This window comes from Nesoenas mayeri (genome assembly GCF_963082525.1).
Source record: "Nesoenas mayeri genome assembly, chromosome: 7".
Taxonomy (NCBI): Eukaryota; Metazoa; Chordata; class Aves; order Columbiformes; family Columbidae; genus Nesoenas; species Nesoenas mayeri.
This window is the reverse complement of record NC_137551.1, coordinates 25312505-25328842: the sequence shown is the minus strand read 5'-3', so window position 1 is coordinate 25328842 and position 16338 is coordinate 25312505. Positions and strand designations below refer to the sequence as shown.

Sequence of the window (16338 nt, the reverse complement as noted above, 5' to 3'; positions counted from 1 at the left end):
TACACGGGCATCATGCGGCACCGGGCCTGTCCCTCACCTACCAACCTGCTCAGCGCGTGTTGTCACAAGTGGCGTTAGTGCCTCATCAGCCCCTTGCACACGCGGGCTCCCTGTTCTTGTGGTGTGGGGCTGGTGGGTAGATGGGCACTGCTGGAACAGGGGAGCTGACTGGGTCAGGGAGCTGTCACTGCGGGACCAGCCATCGCAGCCCAGTGACTTTGCTTCTCATCACGGCCACCTGCAGACCTCGTGTTTCCAACTGGTCCAGCTGGGTGAGATTTCAAATCTTCTTGACGGAAAGCTGTGTGCCCCCTGAGGGTGGGATGTGTCCCTAGGGGACGGTGACCCCCCCGGGGTGCAGTGTCCCCCCGGCGGAGGGGCGGCGGCTCGGGGAGGCCGGTGCCCCCGCCCGCTGCCGCCCCCCGGGCAGGGCGGCCCCGCTGCTGGCGGGCGGCGGGCGGCGGCAGCGCCCCGCAGCGGCGGAGGGTGGGGGTGCCGCACGTGCGGGCAGGGGGCGGACGCGCACGCGCGCGGCGGGAAGGGGCCGGCGGCGCGGGGCGGGGCGTGGCGCGGCGGCGCCTGCGTGGCGCGGCCAGGCGGGCGCTGACGGCGGGTGGGCGTGGCGCGGCGCGGCGCGCGGCCCTTCCTTCCCGTCCCTGCCCCCCTGGCCGTGCCCGCCGCCCCCACCCCCACCCCCGCCCGCCGCCCAGAAGATGGCGAGCCCGTGCGGGCGGCAGCAGTGCTCCATCGAGAGGCGCGGCGTCCGCCACCAGCTCGATTCGTGGCGACACAAGCTCATTCACTGTGTAGGTGAGGGACGGCGGCGCGGCGGGGAGGCCGGGCCGGGCCCCGCGGTGGTGGCGGCGGCGGCCGCGGCGGCAGGGGGGAGGCTTCGCCGGCGAGGGGCCGTGAGGCGAGCGGCGCCGCGGCCTGCGGGCCCGCCCCCCTCCCCCCGCCGCTGCGGGCCGCCGTGAGGCGAGTGGCGCCGGGCCGGGCCCCGCCCTTCGCCGGGGAGGGAGCCGGGAGGGGGGTCCTGCCCTGCCCTTTTGTGCGGCCCCTGTCAGCGCCGCGCCCGCTCCTCCCCGCCCGGCCCGGCCGCGGCCCCTTCAAACTTGTTTACGGCGGGGCTGGGGCCGCGCCCGCCGGCGGGGAGCGGCCGGGCTGTCACTGCCCATCCGCCGCCGCGGGAGGCGAGGCGAGCCCGGCCCGGCCCGGCCCGGCCCGTCTGCCCCGGCCCGCCGCCGTGAGGCGAGGCGTGCGGGAGGAGGGAGGCCGAGGAAGCCGGCGGTGGCGCCCCCGCCCTGAGCCCCAGCGGGAGAAGCACCGGGGGGAGTTTCGGGGTGGGGAACGAGGTGGCGGGGCCGGCGGAAAGTTGCGGGTCGGGTGCCGGATCGACGCCGTGGATCCGGAGCGGGGCCGTGGGGGTTAAAAGGATGTGTGATTGCTTTTCTCTTCTCCCTCCCCCCCCCTTTTTTTTTTTTCACTCCTCCTCTATGGTGCGCGTTTGTTGTTATGGAGGCTCCTTGCAATCAAATATTTGGGGTTTTTGAAAAAGAAGTCCCCAATATGTGTTCATCACGAATAACTTTCTCCATTCAAAATACAGATTTTTGCCCTTTTCTCTTTCCCTAGTGAGAAATCGAGGCCTTTTCTACGGGTCCCAAAATACACATAAGCGCCAGCTCTAGGCCAGCAATTCGGTGGGTGTCTGCAAATATAGTAAAATGGGTTTGACAACAGTAGATTATGAACGTGCAGCATAATCTTAAAAACTGGTAACCATAACACTGGTATGTCTCTTCTTGTTTGACCTCCTGCTTTTAATTGAGCACAAATGCTCCTTTTATTTTTAAATATGCAAATATGGCCATAATCTGCCAGTGACTGCTCAGTGTAGGTAATCTGTAATAACACTCACAGATTCACTTTAGTTCCTTGTGTGCAGAGTTAAACCTCTTATTGTCAGTTAGCTCGGCATCCTAGTTCATGATCAGGGATTTAAATCACCATTTTTGGTTACACCAGGAGTTGTAACTGCTGCCGTATATATTTTTGGCTTCATCTAAATGTTTAAATTTCTGTAACGTAGAAGTGTGAACTAGGTGCTTGTTAACTCCAGATTAATACAAGCAGTTAACTTATTTTAAGCATAAAGCAATTCAAGGGCAATACATTGCTGAGAAACTCAGACTCTACACGAAAGTGCTGAGTTTTCTTTCCAGCCAGTTATTGATGCTTCTAGAAGCAGTTTGTGGAGTTTTATTTTGATTCTAGGCTTGTTATATTAGGAACGTTTTTGTTTGCTTCCACCTCTGCTTGACCCAGATTTATTTTACTTCTGTCTCCTTTTCTCATCTACCTTGGCTGCTGGAGATCACCTGTTCTAGTCCTTTCTGAACTCCCTACTTGCAATATGTCATCTTGTCCTCCTTTTGGTCCCTCCTGCTTTGTTGGTGGGTCCTTAATTCCTTCAATGGAGAGCTGTCCTGCTGCTCAGAGTTTAACCAGATAGCTGTGAGGAGTAAATTTTTGGGGGAAAAAAGAAAGAAAGAGAGAAAGAAAGAAATAAAGAAAATACAGTTTCAAAGCTGCTGTTGAAGATCTCGTGTTAGGTTGAAATGCAAGAATTGTGTGTACTCATTATGCTGCTCTTTGGGAAAATCTTGGGTAGCTGAAGAAGTTTGTGTTATGTACAGACTCAAGGAAAACACTATGTTATTAAAGTTCTTAGCAACCATAAGTGCTAAAACTTAAAACAAACACCACCTGCACCCCCCATTTATACACGCCCTGTGTCACTTCCCTAAAGCCATTTAAATTGCCACCTCCAGGAGAAGTTGCTTTCTCCTCTGTCTGTTCCATGTCTCTTCCTCATGCTTAAATCTGATACACATTTTATTCCTCCAAAAGATTTCCCTTTGTGAAAGTCCCACTGTGTGTGTGTTTAACAAAAGAAACTGTGAACACTGTTAAGCACAGAGTTGACTGGGATTTTTGGAGGTAAAGTGCAAGACCATTTAAAAAAAAATAAAGTCCAAAGTGTAACAGTGCTATGTGACTTTTATCTTGATGACACTATGTCATAAATAGTTTCAACTTCAAATTGATCAGCTTTATGAGATCTCAGGACCTGCCCTGTTCCTAGTATGAACTTCACATAAATTATTGGGTCATATAAATGTGTTAATTGTTACCTTATTTTGGTTTTGATATTTTTTCCTAGAATTACAAAGGGTTTATTGCACCAGCCCAGGATATCCAGCTGAAATCATGCTGTGATCTTAACTTCTTTCTCCCTAATACATCTCCGTTGTCTTTGTAAGTGGGTTTTGACAATGTTCCTGGAGGTTTGGAAGCTGACCTGTTAAATGATGTTCTGTTTTACCTTGACCGTTTGTAGAAGTCTTTAAGAATTTGTTCCTGTGATAAATACTAATAGATAAATCTGGCGAAGCAGAGTATGAGAGAATTCTTGTTACTTCAGAAATACCCATTCATAGTTCTGGAAGTAAATATGAGGTGTGTGGGATTCTCTGTGTCAGCACCATTCCCTGAAAAGTCATGCTAATACCACACAGTGTGGTAGTCAGAAAAAATAAAGCCTGTGGCTTGAACTAGTGTGTTTTGCAATAAATATGTCTTAAGTAATTCACTTTCCCCTCTGTGTCTTGCTTCTGCACTAGTCCGCTCTCTTGGACTGTGGCTTCAGGACAGTTTGTCAAACTAAGCTCATGTTCTCAAGGGGAGCCACCGTTGCCACAGAAAGCTGGTTCAGGGAGGTATGCAAGTAGAAAACATCATCTTTTGGAGGGAGCTGAAGAATTTTTTGCTTGATAGCTCCCTGAACTGGCTCACTGTTGGGTAAAGCAAATAAGTACTAGTGCTAGCACAAGGAAGAGGGAGAGAATGCATAGCTGGTGGAAAGGAGAAGAGTGAGAACGCAGCAGCGGAGACACAGATCATCTTGAACTGTCACGGAGTTGCACATTTGATTATACCAGCACAGCTTTTTGTGAGATATGGCTCAGGGAACTGATCTGGCTTAAACCTTCCTTCCTCATTGTGGGTTTTGAGCCTTTTTTTTGGGGAGGGAGGTGGTGTCGCTGAGGGGGGGGGGGGCAAGTCCTGAACAGTTCTGTTGATGCAGTGGTGCAGCTGAGGGAGCAGCATGCTGCCTCATGGGCACAGAAGGGGCGTCTGAGGTCTCGTTGTGGGGAGATGCATTGGGCTGTTGAACCACAGTGTAGGAGGGCATGCAGGACTGGTGTGTGGTCTTGATGCCCTGGTAGGACTTTGATTCTAGAGACACCATACTGTTTGATAACAGTTTGATGCTGACATATGTGCTCTTTATACCAATCTTGAGCATTAGTGTCCCTCTCAGTGGCCAAAAGCAGATACCTAGAGACAAATTCATGTGGAGATTTTTAATTTTTCCCCACCTCTCCCAGCCTCCAGGCACTTGCTGTTCAGGCACTTGCTGAATTGGAAACGGTTGATGGGATCAGAATGGGGAGTTTGAGGGAGGTGGGAATCTGCAGATCCCTGAAACTCTCCTGACACCTTTTATACAGGCAATAATAGCATTGTGATGCTGTGTGGTTACTGGAGTGATAGTATGAGGTGGTCGCATGCATTTCTACTAGCTGGTGATGCTTGGCCCTTTGTTAAATATTAGCTGTACTGTTAGAGGCTCTCTGACTGAATTGCAGCTTGTGTTGGGGGGTGGGGGCAGGAAAGGAATGTAGCAGCGATCCTAGTTTTGGGAGCAAAATTATGATTTAAAGGGAAAACTGTAACATTCGCTTAATATTTCCAATCATCTTGAGCTCTGTCATTGTTTCATTGAGATGCTGCTTAGCTGTTGATTTTACTGTTAAGCTGTCAAAATAAGCTGAAGTAATTTCCTTTTTTTTTTTTTTAAATGTTTGTTGCTGGTGAAATACTGCAGCCTAAGTACCTGATCTGTTTCTGTGTACTGAATTGTTGAATAGTAGTGGTCTTTCATCATCGCAGATACTTAGGACTAAAGTGTGGATCATGTGGAAGATACATGATACATCAGGAAGTATTAGAAGCTAATATTAATCAAGAGAAGGTGTGTAACAGTTGAATAAGTCTAAAATCTTTATTACGTTTTCTTATCTTGATTGTTGCTTGGGTATAGTTCCAGCCTGTATGAGATATGAATTAACTGCTGCTTTCAAACAGTTAGCTGTGTTATCTCATTGGTTTGGAAGTAGGCTTGAGTCTCCAAGTGTTTAATGTGGCTGTATTAGAGTTCAAAGGTCAGACTGTATTCCTTTGTTCCAAAATGAGAAAGCTTATTATAGCCCTGTTGTTGATGAAAAAATAATAATAAAAGGCAAGGTAAAGTAACTGCTAAAGTAAAAGCTTAAATGTATGACTATTCTAAACTAGTATCTGTTTTAGATATGCCCCCAGCAAATGTGCAGGTGGTACTATTTGCCTTATTTCAACCTGCACATAATGTAGACTCATCTTGCGGCTTTTTTTTTTTTTAATTAATATAAACCCATTGTATGTAAACTTTACAACATAGTGGCTGCAGTCTTGTTCAAAAAGATCTGGTCTACACACAAACATTTTTGCCCGTTGGGGGGATGGATACACGGAGGGAGAATTACCCTTTTATGACAAAGTTATGCCAGGAAAAAAAAACGAAGCAGTTGTCATTTAAAAATAAAAATCTTTAGTTGTAAGGAGTGAAATTTACAGTTTGATATTTAATTTTACTTTAAATGTGCATGGAAGGATGGTATGTGTCTGAAGAACTATAGAAGTTGAACTGTGGGGGACGAATCTAGATCTGTTTCAGATATCTCTTCGGATTCATTGTAAATCACTTCAGAATTGCACTTGTTTCCCTATTTGCAAATGAAAAATAACTTCTACCCTGACAAGGAGAATGTTCACCAAACAAAAGCATATTAAAAAAGAAATCTTCATAATCACTTTGTATTATACCATCTTGAGTTCTCCTGGTGACTGCGACATGAAGTTTTGGACTAGGCCAAATCACTTGGTTTGTTTCTCATTTTAACAAAAATCTGGTTTAATTTGTGTGAAGTAATAACTATCACTGCAAGGTGGGAAGTTTTCTTCTTGGAACTTGGTCATCCTGCATGAAATACAGGTTTTTTTTAATTAAATTTTAATGAAGAGCTACTGACATTCAGAGTTCATCCACTTTTAGTCTAACTTCTTGAAATGAATTATGGTAATCCATCCTGCGCATGCAGGAAATAGTCCAAATTCACCCTGATCAAAATATTTGTAATATTTATGTTGAAATTTATATACTACAGATTTACAACTTTGTGGTATGGTGCAATTTTAAAACAGTATCCAAAGGACTGTTCATAATTTTTAAGCCATTTTTGACAGTTTTGTGCTGTGTATTGATTACAATCTAAATACTGTTATGTACAATAATACAATAACTGCACTTTCATTAAGAATGGATGATACACAATCCCATTTCTTGTGCTCAGCGGTCTTAGTCCTTATTCTACAGTACTTAAATGGCTTAATGCTCTGCCATCTTAGGCTATCTTACATGCAGAGAAGTGCTGTCTTGTTTGGTTTTGTTTGGTTGGTTTGTTTAAGAACTTGTGTTCTTTCATGGCTCATAGGAAACAACAACGAGAATACTCCCTATATATCAGTTTAGGGAAGGTTTGAGGAAAAACAGGCGTTAAATAGGGTTAAAGAAAGGTAGCGCTGTCATAATAATTGGAGCAGAGGGGACACTTCCACGGTATTTTACATGGGACTTTCCAGTCCTCTTCCTCACCCTTCTATGTATATATGCCTTTTTTCTTGAAAGGATGAAGCTTTGGTTCTCAAAGGTTACTGGGATGGATATTTCTAATTCTCTGAGAAATACAAAACTTACGGGATTTTCTGAGGGAGGGTTGGATGGATTGGGCTGAGCCAGTCTAGGCTCTAACCCTGGACAAAAGGGGCAGTAGTGCCAGTTTTTACTAAACAGACAGAAGACTCTGCAAAGCCAGCTAATCTTCTGGTCAAGCTCAGTAACCTGAGACATCCTTGCTAGGAGTGAGATGAGCAGGAGAGCTTATCTGAAGCGCTGGATGGGATCCTGTCCATGGTGTGAAGGGAAGGGGAGAGAACAGAATAGCCTGTTCCAAAAGCAGGGAGTTTTCTAGTTTGTGTCTTCTGTCTTGTAACGGCACTACAGACTGGGGTTGTGTTTGATGGCAGTGCTGTCTAAGCTGGCTTAAATAGTGCCCTCTGTGCTGGCACAACTATATGTGACAGCTTGGTGAATCAGTTCCCTGACTAGACCTGACTGAAAAACAACCATTTTCTTCTTTTTTTTGCTACAACATCTGCAGAGGATGGAGAAGCAGAGAAAGAAGAGTTGAGGCTATTCAGCTGGTGTTGTCACACATGGACAAATCCAAGTTGTCTTTTGCTGAATAAGTGCTGATTTCTACATGCTACCTGTTGACTTACAGTAGCACGAAGGTTATTTCATTCTCCCTCTTCCTTCAAAGCACTGTGAGTTATACTGTGCTCTCTCCCTGATAATAAACTGTGGCCCTTGCTGACCCAACCATGTTTGATGCTCTCATCCAGTACCTCTATTAAGAAGTGGAAACTTTATACCACTTTTCCCCAGCTTCTCTTCAGACTTCTGGGGTTCCTCAGTTTTCTGTGATAAATCCATAGGGGCTCAGCTTCTTTCGGGAGGTGAGAACTTCAACTTCTTTCTTTTTTCTCTAGAAGAATGCTGTACTGTTATTTTTCTGCACATCTTCAAGTCATTTACCTTTTACCGCAGACTTGGTTTGTCTTGTATGCTGTGTAGTATTGTCTGTTCTTTTGTGATGAGTTTACAAAAAAAATAATCTCCTAAAGCTGAATAGAAAATTTAAATTACACATCAACACTGCTGGCACATGAAAGATGAAGTGAAGGTTATGGTATTTCAACATTTCTGCAGGACACCACTTCTTATGTAGTGAAACTGCTATTAGATGATGTCTCTATCTGTTTTTTCCACTCATCTTACAGAGAAAAGATGGTACCCCTGTTGCATTTTCCAGAAGCGACCGCAAAGTGGCTGCACAGGGAAGACTTGCAGGGAGACAAAGGATGTTCCTTGTGCCCTGAGGACCATGATATTTTATGGGAGGGAGAAGAGAGGGAGAAAAGAGGACTAGACAAGAGCCTAGTATTCATTAACAAAGGAAGCTTTCAGAAGCTGAATTCAGCAGTGTGGAAAGACATCAGAGGCCACCAGGCAATCTTAACTCTTGAGCTGAGTTTACTAATGAAAAAATTCCTGGTTCTATATGAACATTTTTTTTGCATACGCTTATAGTACAGGCATTTCAGTATCTAGCTGGAGAGAGCTATGTAGATGGGGCTATCTGATGCAGTCTTTCACCTTCCTCTGCTGTTACTAGGTTAGGGTGGTGGTCATGTTTCAAAAGTGGAGTAACTGACAAGTGTAGAAAGAGGAACAGGTAGTCAAGCTACAGAGTTCTTCATTTCTTGATTGCTTTTTTCTTTAGTTATATTAACAAAGGGATGTGAAAGTTTCAGCCCACAGCTTGCAATTCCCCACCCTGATACTTCCAGGCCAGTACATAACGCTAATGCTCTCACCCTGTTCTCCTGAGCAGGAGTCCTACAGTCTTGGGCTTCTTAAAAAATATGCAAATACATTGGAATACTCAAAATGGATTGTGATTAGACCTTACTGGCTTTGTTTAAATGCTGATAGCCAACTGACTTGCTTGGCTCTTGGCTTATTTGGCAGTTATTTTTCCTTTCCGTGGAGTTGTTGGAGATAGACTGGTGTTATACTAGATCTTGTCTTGAGTTTGGTCATCTGGGTTAAGATTCGTAACCGTGGCAGAGGTGATGAAAACTGCCTTGTCATGATCTCTAGATACATTTCTGAAAACATGGATGTTTAGGTTATTCTGCCTTATACTTGGGGGACAAAATAGTAGCAAGTATAACAATAATTTTGGTATTTATGGCTAAATGTGTAACTACTGCTCGCACATTTATCTTATTTTTTTTGTACTTTTCTATCCTCCTTATCCTGTGCATTCATACAAAGTAATACAAATGCAATCATCTGGAGCTGTATGGTAAGATACCATAAGAACCTAGTTCTTCTGTCTTGCAGGAGTATTTTTGTAAACTCTTCACAAAAATCTAATCCCTTGAACTTGCCTCTGCAATTTTTCTTTAGTGATGTGCATCAATTTGAGAGTGAACAGCTTCAGTGCTCAGTTGAGACAGGCCATGTAGAGGTCCATGTTGTGTGTGTGATCTTTTGAATTCAGCAGGAATGCCATATTCATCTCTTGAACAAGCCTAAGCCAGTGAGGCAAGAACTGTATTTTGCCAGGGCTCTCTTAAATTAGTGATTTTCAACCTAGAATTACAAAGAAGCAACTGTGGAAAAACACGCCAATTGCCAATAGTTTAAATTGCGTGGGGTCTTTATGCTTTTTCAGGAGCCCACAGTTTGAAAATTACTGCTGTAAATGATTTGTAAACAAGAGCTGTGGTTCCTTTCCAAAGTGGCTGTAGGTGTTATGGAGTATGAGCTGATAGTTAGTCATCTATTAGATTAGTATTGAGTTTTATCTTTCCTTTCTCTTCTCTTGCCTACCTATTTAAAAGTACATTCTATCAAAAAAATGTATATCACAGAGGAGAGTAACCCTGGAAAACTTCAGCTTGGAAGCTAACTTCTGGAAAAAGGTTTGTGTGGTGTTAAGTAGATCTGTTTTAAGTGCTGCACTCCTATACTCAAAGCTTCTGTATTTTCCATTCCAAGAACCTTGCTGTGAAGGCCAAACTCCTGTTAGAGTTTGTGTTGGATCTCAAGATTCCATTAGCACTCCTCTCTTACACATTTGGGAAGGCAACTTTGGATACACAGGCTTGAGTGTAAACTGATGTTGTCTCAGTGCCCTGAAACAAGAGGTTAACTGCCTTTCTGGTCTCAAGAAGGCATGGATTTATTTATTTTAGTGACTATGAGGTACTTGAGGTATGGAATGGACACTAAGCTGTTTGGTAATCTCTAGGTGCACTGCTGTTCTGGGTATCAAAGCCTAAATAGTCTCCATCCTGATCACTCTTCCAGCTCACTCCGTTTTACCAGAACCATAGTTGAGGTCATAGACTTAGTGTGCTAACAGTCAAAAATTTAATATAGAGTTCGGAAGTTACTCTGCTCAACAAGTTACTCAGTTTCAAATTAGATTAAAAATTGACTTTGTAAGTTAAAGATGTTGCAGAGCTGTAGTCTCCTTTGCCATGGAGGCTGCACTCCTTGCCTATAACAGATTGGTTCTTGTTCCTAAATCATCTGTTTGCCTGTGACTAATCTTCAATTTGTATCTTCCTGCTGGTTGTACTTTGAACTGAATTGTGTGCTCCAAATAAGAACAGCAGTTAAAGCTTTAAATTTTCTCAACCCCTTGTAGTCCAAGGACTGTTCCTGCCCCTAGGATAGGAAATGCCTTATGCAGCTTTATGTATGCAGCATGTAGGGCGAAGTTGATCACGGCTGCTTTGGTCTATACTTACTGGCATGTTGATGAACTTTAGCAGCTAAGTGCACTTGTGATGACACCTCACAAACTTCAGAAAATAAGTAGTTATTTTTGGATTTTTTTTTTTTTTTAAATTTTGCCCCATTACAAAAAATATAGAACCTACTTAAAAAGAAGCCTGTGTAAAAACACTAGTTCCCAAGAAACCAGCACCTGTTGCTTGTCCTACTCATGGGCATTTCAGCATCCCGACCCTAAATCCTCCTGGATTTTCTTTTCCTGTCTGGCCTGCTACTATCTGGAATTTGGAGGGCTTTCCACTGCTGTAAGGGGAGGGGTAATAGTTCTTCTGTATTCAGTTTGAGGGAAGAGATGAGTGATTGTCTGATCTGTCCTTAAGGCAGATAGATCTTTGCTCTCAGCATGCTGTGGTGCTGCCTAGGAGGGCGTTTATGATTATGCCTGTAAGCAGCAGACAGCTAATTTCTGAACTCCTTTGTTCTGGCAGACTTTCAGGGTTGGGAGTGCTTGAATTTATTGCATAGTTTTAAGATTCTGTTGATGGTGGCAAAACTTTCTTTAGAAAAATTTAAAAAATAATAATAAAAAAATCTTGCTCTGAATGCTGGTTTGCAACCCCATAGTTTTGCCAGTGCACCTATATCAGCATCCTTTTGTAAGCTTGGCTCTGAAGTCAGGGTGTGATAAGCCTTGATTTTAGTGAGAGGTCCTAGGGCGCATGGGACCTTAGCTGTGAGTGGGCCAGACCCAAAGCCAAGGAAAAGCCATGGATCTGGGCTGGTAGAGGAATCTGTACAAGTGGTGTCCTGTGCCCCTGAGCTACAAACTTGATTTTGAAAGGGCACTGGTGCCTGCTGGAGCCACTGATGGTGGTTGAGTGTGTCAAGTGAGGCTCTCCATGGACAAATTCCTGCTTTCCACCAGCATGGCAGCCAGACTGCAGAGGGGCTTTGGTGGTTAATGCGATAACCAGCTCACTGTGCTGTCAGTCTACGCTCGGTGTGGGGCTGGGGGCTAAAGCTGAATGAGTCAGATGGTCTTGGGAACAGATCTTTTGCTTCAGGTCCCCTCACAGCTGGTCACAAACTTAAGTCTCATTTTCAAAATGCTGTGCAAAATACTTGTCTACAGCATTTCAAGTGCTTTGGTAATGCGTTCTCAGGTGGCTCCTCCCTGTTAGTTCAGTCTGAGGTGTGGTAGACAAGGTAGAGCTGAACATGAGCTACTAGGACATCATAGCCTTGAAACATCCCGAGACTCTTTCTTGGAATCGGTGAAGGAAAATGAATATCTCTCTAAAACTACGTCTCTCTTGGAAATCCAGATTTAGCATAAATGAGGGTCAAACTTCACAAAGAATGCTTTTAAAAAAGGAGATGATAAACTTTAATAGCTGTATTTTACTTGCCTTGTTTGAGTTCACTAAAGGAATGTAAAGGTGCATCTAAACCAAATAATTTTAAAAGTTCTTGTTCTGCCTCTGAATTAAGTTAGTCATGAGTGCCATACCAAGTGGTATAGTTAGTTTAGTTGACGGAGTTTTCTGTGAAATTCAGAGAAAGGAAAAATGGAAGGTCAACCAGAGCAAAGAAGTAAATTTTGCGTAAAAAATGTAGCCTTAAATAAATGTTTCTGGTGGCGTGGTGGCTGGCTTTGTTTGTTTGTTTTGGGAGTATGGGGGTTTTTGTTTAGTTTTTTGTTTATTTGTTTTGATGGGATGGAGCTAAGGATACCTAAGAGACCTGTGTGAAGGGAAGTCATGGCTATTTAGTTTTAAGGTACTGGAACTACAAACTAAACTCTGATAGTTTTCCAAATATATTTTTTAAGCATTTATTGGAAATGGAAAAAATATTTCCCACTCTAGGTGAAATCCAGTTTCAGGTCATCTTCCTGGAAGAGAGGAAGAAGTATATTCTTTTGAAGCCTTTAATAAGTTCTAGCGTAAGACTTGGGGGATAATGTTTGGGGAGAGACTGGTGGGAGAAGGCAGGCAGGTGCTTTGGTTTGGTATGTTTTTTTGTGTGTGTTTTGTTTGTTTGTTTCTTTTTTTTGTTTGTTTGTTTGCTTGTTTGTTTTTTACGCTTAGAAAGCCAAAGAGAAGTTACCTGGAAAAAGCTATTCTGAAAGCTTATTTTTTTTCAGTTACTGAGTTAAGGGTTAGGACAGTGTAGAGATTTGCCTAGATAGATTAATCGGAGAACCTTTTTTTTTAAGAAATCAGTATCAGAAAAGGGTCCTCAAGAATATTTAATAGAACCACTGTTGCCTTTTGAGCCATGAGTTTTTCCAGAATAAAGTTAAATGTTATGCTGTCTACTTCTTAACTGTTCTGCATCACAGTAGTATAAGCAAGTTTGTAGAGGCTCAGATTTCTGAAAAGTCATTACATTTTTCTATGTGCAAAACCACTATTTTAGTGGAAAATATTGAAATGTATTGACTGTAGTTTATGTATCCTAAACTTGATGTCTAGAGTATGTAAAAGATGCCACAGGAAACATTCAGTAGACTTTTTTTCTCTTTTAAATAAAGGAGAAGTTATGCTAGAGCTGCTGCAATAAAGCATTTCACCCTGACTTTGGAGAAACTGCAAGTCCACCTACAGACCTTGCCAAACTGCAAATTTGTGTTGCATTTATATTAGGTACAGGTTTGGGCAGTAACTCTGGTAATTTCTGAGAATTCACCATTTTGCATCATTTAACCTAAATGAGCAGTATGGTAGAGTACAGTTGTTTAATGCCGGCCAGTATGGAAGATTTCTTCAGGGAAGGTCTTGGTTCCACCACAGGAAAATAGAGTACACATCCAAGGGATGCACAGCACTGGAAGTTTTCTTGTAAAAACACAATTCATGGTTACACAGTAGTTTTCAACGTAGTGTAGATTTAAAACGCTGCAGAGAAGGGTGATCATACCACCCTCTTTGTGCTAGTGTCCTCACTTGATCTAGATGTGTGGTGGGTTGGATCAGGGAATGGATTGCTGAACTGCTTTGTTGTGTTACCATGCAAATGCGAGAGTAGCAAGCATCTGGGGGATGGGGAGGATGAGTGGGATCAGCCCTTTCAGTGGAGAGGTGGATTTGTCATGGAGTAAAGTGCCAGGTGATAAGTAATCATAGCTTCCAAACATTGAAGACGTGCTGCAGAGTAGACTTCCCTGTCTACAGTAACCTTCAGCTTGCAGTAATCTGACTTTTAGTAACTTGGCACAAGTGAGTTGTGGAATTTTGAGTCTTTTTACTCTGCTTCTCATAATTGCCAATTTACACAGTATATTTTGCAATCATACATTTTTATACGCACACACATTTCACTGCTGTTGAATTTTTCCCTCCTTTAAAGCACTTGAGTAAGGCAAGCCTCGCTCTGCTCTTGATGCTGCCTTGCTAGTGAATGTGCCTTAAGTTGTAGTATGTTTCCAGTGAGCAGATAAATCTTTTGTCCAATGTGTTTGTTCTTCGTAAATTTAAGAGAAAATTACAGAGAAACTGATGCTGTGATAGAGACATTAGGATCCTTGCTAGTTGCCGTCAGCAGACGGTGGTTTCCACAGCTTGAAAGAGCTGTATTTATCTTTATATCTCCTAGTAGTGGTTCTCATAGGTATTTTGTGGTTCTGGTTCCTACAGCATAATGGTGATCTTAATTCTTCTCCTTTTGAATTAGAGTCAGCACGCTTTTGAGTGTTAGCCTAAAGATTGGCTTTCTGTTTACCTGTTTGGCCTATCTGCATGTTTGGGCTGTAAGGAAGTGACAACAGTCCCTGGTAGGGTACTGTACACCTTCAGGTTTATGAAGCCAACTGGAGAGATGGCCTGGTGCTGGTACAGCTTGTTTAGGGGCACTGGTCTCCCAAATGCCAGAGGCAGTAGATTTCTGGCCATGGGAACCTTCTGAGGGCAGTTGACTGCTCGTTACACCAAACCACTGTGAAGCATTCTTGGTTTAGTTCAGGATCTTCCCTTTTCTCTGAGAAACAATCCTACCACAGGCAATATGTGGGTTCATTGCAAGATACGTGAGTTGAGCAGGTTTGGAGTGGGCTTTCTGTGTGGTCAGCCAGTCAGGGTGTATATTCATTAGGGTTGCTGGTTTAAGCATTTTGTATTTAGACAAAGTTGCAAGTTGTCATAGGGCTTGCTTCCAAACCGGAGTCACGGGGCAAAAAACCAGGTAGAGCTAAGGGTGGTTCAGCACTTGTGCTGAATTTATCTGGTGAGATTTGTTAGTCGGCAACTGTTGACACTCGACCAAGAAGCACAGCAGGGCCGTGTCAGACCAGTGTGGTGTTCAGGAGAGAGAACTGTAATAAGAACCATTCCCAGGACACATCTATTTGCTTATTCAAGAGTATGTCCCTTTGCCTTCTGTTGGAGCTTTGTGATCTATGCAGTGGGCTCTCCTGCAGGAGCACGACTCTGGCCTGCTCCTGCATGTCTTGTCTGTTCTCAGTAGCACACTGTGCAAAACCCTGTGCAGTGCATAGTGTTGCTGACTCTAGCTCTTTTCTGTTCTAATAGGCCGTAATTCTCTAGCATCTTCACTTTAATATGTCTCCCATGTTTTTCACTTATGAGGAGTCCAAGGCAGTTAGTTACACATCTCACAAACCTGAGTAAGTACAGGCTCTTCTCTTAAACAGTCTCTTGAGCAGCAGCTGCACTTCTAGTTCCTAAGCAGATGTGCTCTGGGCTTTGCTGGGCATGCTTTTCATGATGACATTGTTTAAGTCAACCCCTTTTGTGGCCACTTACACTTTGCCCTTATTGGAACTGATATTCTGGGCTAGTTAAACCTGTGTTTTAACTCTGAACAGCCATTCTTATGCAAGGTGAACTTGCAGAAGTTACTTCTTTAAAAAGGAAAAAAAAATAGAGGAGGTGTGAAATCACCTGTCCATTATTCAATTTGTCATTTGAATCTCCATTGAAATACACAGGACTAACCAGCCTTGGTCAAAGACTAAACAGACTAGTAGGAACTATTTATTTGTTCTTGCCTTCACACTATAAGCAGAAGCTGTAGATGTTTGTAGGATTACTTATTTCAGAAATCATGTAGCTTAGCCATTGTCAAGAGGAGAAAACCCTTCAGTCTTCTGTGATGATGGTACACATAAACCGAAACACAAGCCTCCATGCTGGAGCTTGCCTTAAGAATCAGCAACACGATAGACAGAAAGATGTCTTCTATTAAAAGTTGTGTGTGTTCTCTTCATTTTTCTTCCAGTTTCCTTTTTGATATGTGGACTGTTCTGAGTACGAAGCACCTACATGGTTGCCTTGCAGAAGCTTTGTTACTGAGAGTAACAAATCCTCCAAAATTAGCCTGTTTGGTTAATTTGGGAATGAAACAGAATAAATGATTCTTAGTTTGTGCCTGGAAGTGTTTCTGAAGAAGAAAGGCTTGTCAATCCTTGAAGATGTATGCTGGTTACTTAAACTTCTGCACTTTTATTTATGTGGCTGCTGTGGGTGGGGGTTCTCTTGGAGCCTTTCTAAAGCTAGAGTCAGTTCTTTCTTCCTCTTGCCTTTGCCATTAAAACTGGATAGTGCAGGCATTGACTGTGATGGATGATTGGACGTTATTCTCGGGAAAGTAACTTTAAGGCAAAAGTAAAGGGTGAAGGGTTTTTATTATTATTATTTTTTTAGTAGTTGAACTAGCTGTTTTGGTTTCTTTTCTCAAGGACCACATGAATAAATCTGAACAATATGAGGTTGAGTTGCACC

The 16338-nt window shown here is 43.4% G+C and overlaps 1 protein-coding gene and 1 long non-coding RNA gene across 3 annotated transcripts in view; both read left to right on the top strand.

Annotated features, from left to right (window-relative positions):
* Positions 1–713: 713 nt before the first annotated feature.
* Positions 714–16338, top strand: part of LCOR (ligand dependent nuclear receptor corepressor) — a gene marked incomplete at its 5' end in the record, with an annotated part of 52174 nt that continues 36549 nt past the window's right edge. For both annotated transcript variants that reach the window (XM_080347414.1, XM_080347413.1), the window contains one exon: positions 714–810. In XM_080347414.1, coding sequence (XP_080203540.1) covers positions 714–810 — 97 coding nt within the window. The remainder of the gene's footprint in view (positions 811–16338) is intronic.
* Positions 2555–3779, top strand: LOC308042707. The gene is made up of 3 exons (XR_013922385.1): positions 2555–2629; positions 3224–3318; positions 3684–3779. It is a non-coding gene; the product is annotated as an uncharacterized lncRNA (long non-coding RNA).